The sequence below is a fragment of the Gossypium hirsutum genome, chromosome A12, assembly GCF_007990345.1.
Source record: "Gossypium hirsutum isolate 1008001.06 chromosome A12, Gossypium_hirsutum_v2.1, whole genome shotgun sequence".
Classification (NCBI taxonomy): Eukaryota; Viridiplantae; Streptophyta; class Magnoliopsida; order Malvales; family Malvaceae; genus Gossypium; species Gossypium hirsutum.
The window spans coordinates 96,842,505-96,848,506 of record NC_053435.1 but is presented as its reverse complement, the minus strand read 5'-3'; the positions used below and the strand labels follow the sequence as shown (position 1 = coordinate 96,848,506).

The 6,002-nt window shown below is 32.8% G+C and overlaps 1 protein-coding gene across 1 annotated transcript; it reads left to right on the top strand.

Moving 5' to 3' along the window:
* The first annotated feature begins 557 nt into the window (after window positions 1-557).
* Window positions 558-2,003, top strand: LOC107938232 (uncharacterized). The gene is made up of 2 exons (XM_016871326.2): window positions 558-1,376; window positions 1,555-2,003. The coding sequence occupies exons 1-2, from the start codon at window positions 654-656 to the stop codon at window positions 1,708-1,710; spliced, it is 879 nt and encodes a 292-aa protein (XP_016726815.1). The 5' UTR covers window positions 558-653; the 3' UTR covers window positions 1,711-2,003.
* Window positions 2,004-6,002: the final 3,999 nt, after the last annotated feature.

The following is a 6,002-nucleotide window of genomic DNA, read 5'->3' as shown; positions in this document are numbered from 1 at the left end:
AAAGAGTCGTTAAAAGTCAATATGTTATTTTAAAAATACGTAATGTGAAGATAAAGGCGAAAATGAAAAACTTACGAATCCATAGCGATGGATTTTTATATTTTTAATATTTTATATTTTAGGCGAAAATATGAACTAAATTTTCTTTTCTTTCATGTTTCGGTTCCACCCCTCAAATTTAATTGGTTTTTCTTTATTTTATTTTTTAATATTTTATAATTTTAAAGTTTTTAAAATTAAGATTATTTGATAAAATATTCGAATGTTGTAAGTTAAATTTATTATGTTTAAAATTAAAATCAAACTAATAAAATATATAAAATATTAATTGTTGAATTTATTATTATATCAATCAAAATTTTATTTCGTAAGTAAATATATTTTAAACGGTTGAATGAATGAACTTGAAATTACCCTGACAAGATAACCTAATTTACCATTTTTTAATGACTAACATAGAAGTCCATTCAAATTTGAGGGACTATCTGAGGAATTTATCCAAAAATTTATCAATCAATCAATCAAAATTTTTACAACAGTACCCACCGCAATGCACAAGCCCAACCGGCCCCTTAAAAAAAAACCACGCAACAGCCCCCCCCCCTTCTCTCCTCCTTTCTCTCCAATTCCAACCACACCGGCAATTAGATAACATGGCTCACCGCCTCACTCACCGCCGCAGCTTACCGGCACCGGAACCCAACCCATCTTCCCATCCCTTAGATCCTACCCTAAAAAAGTCGCCCAAACCGACCATAACCACTCATCCAACAACCCGAAGCTCAGATCCGTTAATGGCTTCCAAGAAGCCCTTTTTCATCACCAATCGCTTCTCCAGATTGAGCCTCAATCACAAAACCCAAAAGCCTACCAACACCCAACACAGTAGAGGCATCCATTTACAAGCCAAAGCTTTGACAGTTTCAGCTGATGCTGATTCCTCCATTTTTTCACTTATCAAAGCAAATCATCTGCTGGCCCATGAAAAGGCTAAAGAGTCATTAAAAGAATCGGTCAGGAAAGCGTCAAAGGATTTGGGTAGAAAGAAACAGCAACAACAACAACAACAACATCACCAAAGTTCAGTACTTCATAGCAAGAAATTAGCTTTGACGGTGAAGGAGAAACAGTTGAAGAAACGAGATGAAGGGCATGATAATGATGATATGAAGAAGGCTTCAGCTTCATTAGGCAGAAGGAGATCCTTAGGCGGTTCACAAGTAGAGTTGGGTGATATTCTTGCAAATTGTGGTGTCAAAATTGTTTCAGTTGATATGCCACCGTTTATGCAGATCCATGCGGTTGATTGTGCAAGAAAGACTCACGATAGCCTTGAAAAGTTCACTTCTAAAGCCCTTGCCCTTACTCTCAAGAAGGTACTGTTAATAATTTATATAAAAAAGTGGTTTAGTATATCCAATTACTCGCATAGAAAAGATTTCCCCTTTGCTACTACCTGTTTATGGCGTTTTTGTTGATTCTATGAACTATGATCTGGGAATTTGAATTACAGTTTATGAGTGACATAATTGAACAACTTTTTTGGGTGTGCAGGAGTTTGATGGTGTCTATGGACCGGCATGGCATTGTATTGTGGGGACGAGTTTTGGGTCTTTTGTAACACATTCAGTTGGTGGGTTTCTCTATTTCTCAATGGATCAAAAGTTATATGTCCTCTTGTTTAAGACAAGTGTCCAAAGAGCTGATTGAAGTGTGGTGACAAACATAGAACAAAATTTGGAAGTTAAAAGGCATTTGTAGTATAGCAAAACTTTTGGAAGCTTAAAGCCAGTGTTTATCCATTTGTAGCTTGTACATTGTTTTTCATAAGAACAAAAGAGTAGGATATTGAAGTCTTTGGCAAGTGGTCTAGCCTGTATGACATTCTTCTTCTAATGTATCGTTTTAGAAATACAGAATCCATTAGCAGCTCATATTCCAATCATCCAATGTACCGTCTTCGTTTTGTTTCTTATCTTATACTAATTTTTGTTCTTTGTAAATTTCTTATTGTTTCTTATCTGAGATTGCTTGAAATTCTTGATTTATTACATTGCTAGACAATGGAAGATGGTTTGGTTTCAGCACCCTAGCACTAGTTCAAACGTGGCATACTATGGTTGGTCCCTAGCACTAATAGGAGTCTCTCAAACTACAGAGGACCCCCCATGTTCCTCCCTGCAAAGCTATCAAGTTCATCATTTCACATTTTTACCTCTGATTCTGAGCATACGGTCATTTCCTGTAATTTAGCATTTAATTTTTTGACAATGGTTGTCGCCGTATAGGGTCCATAAGCAATGGAGCCCTATGCGTGTGCTTATTAAACTCGCAAAAGATCGGCGTCACTTCCACTTTAGTTTTGATGCAAAGCATTGGTCTTCCGAACATGGCTATAAATGGCAACCCAACCCTCTAGAAAATGCTCTTGCATGCCGCCTGGTCAAGCTCATACGACCGAATATTTAAATAACACGACGGATAAAAACATTGTCCGAGCGAGTTAAACCGTGTAGCGGATGGAACATTACTTAAAAAGAGTGTTGAAAGGACCGGTAATGAAGCGCTTTTGACAGGTTTGTTTCTCTCAAATAATTTAGTTAGGTTGGAGGAATGGGGCCTAGTGCTCTGCTCATTTCAATTGGGAAATAAAGGGATTCGGCTAATGGTGTCGGGGCTCTCAGCCACTTGAGATAGTCCAGTAACTTCCCAAAGCTTTGCAGGGCGTTTATACAATGGACTTTTTTTTATTTTTTTAAGGAAATAAATCCTTGGAAATCATATTAGATATATTAAACATTGCGGAAGATTTATGTTTCCAATTATTGAAATCTATGACTATTTAGCACATTATCAGATATACTATTTTACTTTGATTGATGAAATATAAGGTTACTTAAAATTATATATTATTAAATTATCCTTGTTGTACAATCTTTTTCAACTAGTTTAGCTAGGGGTAAAAATGTTATCTAATGAAGATTGCTCTCAAAATCTTATATTACCTAAGGAAAAGTTAGTCTTGAGACTATCCCCTTTATTCTAAAATATTGGTATTATTGAGAACTTAAAATTATTAACTCAAGGTAACCTTTGTAAACCAAATGTGAGAATGTTATGCCGGAATATAAATTATCTAAAGAATATAAGATGATTTGAACCAAAATCCCCCCAACTTTTCTTGACTATTGTTATACCCTCTTGCCTGAGCACCTTTTATGCCTCTCATACATGAAACCTCATGCCACTATGAAGAGAGTATTGTTGTGACACCACCAAAAATAGTCGTCACATTAGACCCTATCTCATTAATATTTCCTACTTTCCAAGCTCACCAACCCCAAAGGTCATGTTGGGACACATCTAAACCATACCCTAGTCTAGGTTTAAATTGGACTTTACCAAGGACGCAATCAAAATAAGAGACCAACTCTAGGCCTTCATTCATCAATGTATACAAAGTATCCCTTTTTCAAGATCAGGAAAGAGAAGATCAACTCCATAGCCTTTACGATGCTCACACACCATCTCAACTCAAAAAAACTATCATCTTTAGTGGCTCTCTGCATTATCTATGATGTAAACCACTTTCTTTGTCTCCCTCGACACTTCGTATAACTTAATTGTTATAATAATAGGTGGTCTATGGGATCTGAATGAGAAACTATTGTTAATTGGCTTAGAATGTCCTAGAAGTACAATTTAACAGGGTCAATTACGACCAAGGTGACCAGTACTACAACCAATATGAGTCTGGAGATAATCTAATTGGTCAAGGAGACCAATACCAGTAAGGTTACAACCAAAAGGAATATTATCAGCAACAACCAGGAGCAGAATATCAAGATTATGCTAGTTACAACTAGTATGGCCTATTAGGTGGCCTAGAAGATCAATACCAGCAACCTCAACAAGAGCGACAACTTAGGTACCATCAAATTTACCGTAATCCACCAAATCATTCTGAAGGCATCATCAACTGCGACACCATGGGGTCCAAGACCCTACAATACAACAGTTACATACTTACATGAGAATAAGGTGAGCCTCAAACGCCTTCAAGTGTAAGTTGTTTTCTTTTACGCTATGTGAGCACGTTAAAAGTTAGTATATATAACTCCCTATAAGGTCTATAGGTAACTTCAATGAATTGACTCTCCAGTTTGAAGGCTACCACCCAACTAACATCATTACATCGAAAAACCCCACCTCCTCGTTCAGCACGAGACAAGAAGAATGAGAAAGTTTGCAGGAATATATTTTACAGTTTAACATCACGTCAAAGGGAATCAAAGGCCTAATAGATTGGTAACCTATGAACATATGAAATATACATTAATAGAGCACCAGTCAGGCCCAATATGAAAAGGCACATAGCTATGCAAAGACGAAAGAACTAATGCCATGTTTGCGTCGGTGAATTAGAATGCGGTTCCGGATCAATTCCGAGAAGGACACTTATTATGTTGTTTGGTTTAATTTTAGTTTCTAAATTGTTAATCTTCATTTCCTTCCTATTCCGTCCTATTCGTTGGAGACAAAGAATAGCTCAAAATTATTTTTCTTACCAACATACTCTTTAGAAGGTTTTATTATATATTAGATAATAGTTAGTATGCATTAAAATATTATAAAATAATATTTTTTCTATATGTTATATGTTGAATTTTTTTTTAAATATTGAGTTTGGAATATTTTCTAATATTATATAGTTTTATTGTGAAATAAGTATATAGTTTAATATATTATTTTTTAAAAATATATTAATATTTTAGAATTATTAAATAAAGAAATTTCATATTAAAAGCTATTATATTTTATATTTTTATATTATACTTATAAAAAAATATTTAATAAATTATATTGAATAATTTACAAATATTTTATCATAATAATTTTTTTATTTTATTAATAAATATAATGTATTTAAATGTTTATTGAAATATTGTTAATAATATAAAAAAGAATAATATTTGATGCACCGTCAGTGCGTAAATCTCGTGCATTATCATTGAATAATAACATGACACATCATTAAATAAAACAAAAAATAGTGGAGGACTTAGAAATAAATACTAATAATTTTATGTAAACATAATTAAATAATAATTAATTATGAATAAATATTAATAACTCATGAATTTAGGATATTGAGTTTAATACAAGGATAAATTTATCATTTTCAATATACTCCATTCCTATTCAGTAATATTATTTTACCAACCAAACAATGTAGTACTATTACATCTCTATTTTATTTTCATAATATAACATTTCATTTCAATAAATCAAACGCGTCATAAGTTCCTCCAACTAAGGGATTACGGCAACGAGCTAAAAAGAAACCAATAATCAAAATTAAGAAAATAGAGACAGGCAAAAAGGATCCAAACTTGACTCAATTTAAATCGAATTTAGGCTTGGACTTCGACCCAATTTGAACATTAAGCAAACAAGTTTGGGCTTGACCCAAATTGTACCAATTTAAAGAAAATAGGTTTAAACAACGTATTTATTTAAAACCAAACCAACATACTTTTTACTTTTCAAAATCATTAAAAAAGCCATTATTTACAAAATAAAAATGATTTTATTTAAAAACATTTTTTCTTCAGAAACTATATATGGACATCCTAATATCCATCCCATCACGCCAGATTTTCTAAATTTCAATTAAATGGAAACTGAAATTAAAAGATAACCTTAAAATAAATTTAAAGTTAATTTAAATCCAATCCCAATTTAATTATGAAGTTCAATTCAAACCTAAAATTTGTAAAAATCAGTTTGATTCAGTCTCTGTCTCAAAATCCAAGTTTGATTTTAATTTTAAAGCTAATTTTATTTAACCTTCAAACAAATTCAATTTTATCTCTCATCCAACCACCCTAAGGTCTAAGTAACTCACAATCGAAAGCCCAAATAAAATTAGGTGTCCATATTACTAAAATGACCAAACTGTTTATTCATAGAATTAAACAGATGTTATTCATTATTTCTAT

Bases quoted from the DNA above. Each gene is read 5' to 3' on its own strand.
- LOC107938232 (XM_016871326.2), top strand. From the start codon at position 654: ATGGCTCACCGCCTCACTCACCGCCGCAGCTTACCGGCACCGGAACCC. The intron at 1,377-1,554 runs GTACTGTTAATA...TTGGGTGTGCAG, and splicing joins TTGCCCTTACTCTCAAGAAG to GAGTTTGATGGTGTCTATGG.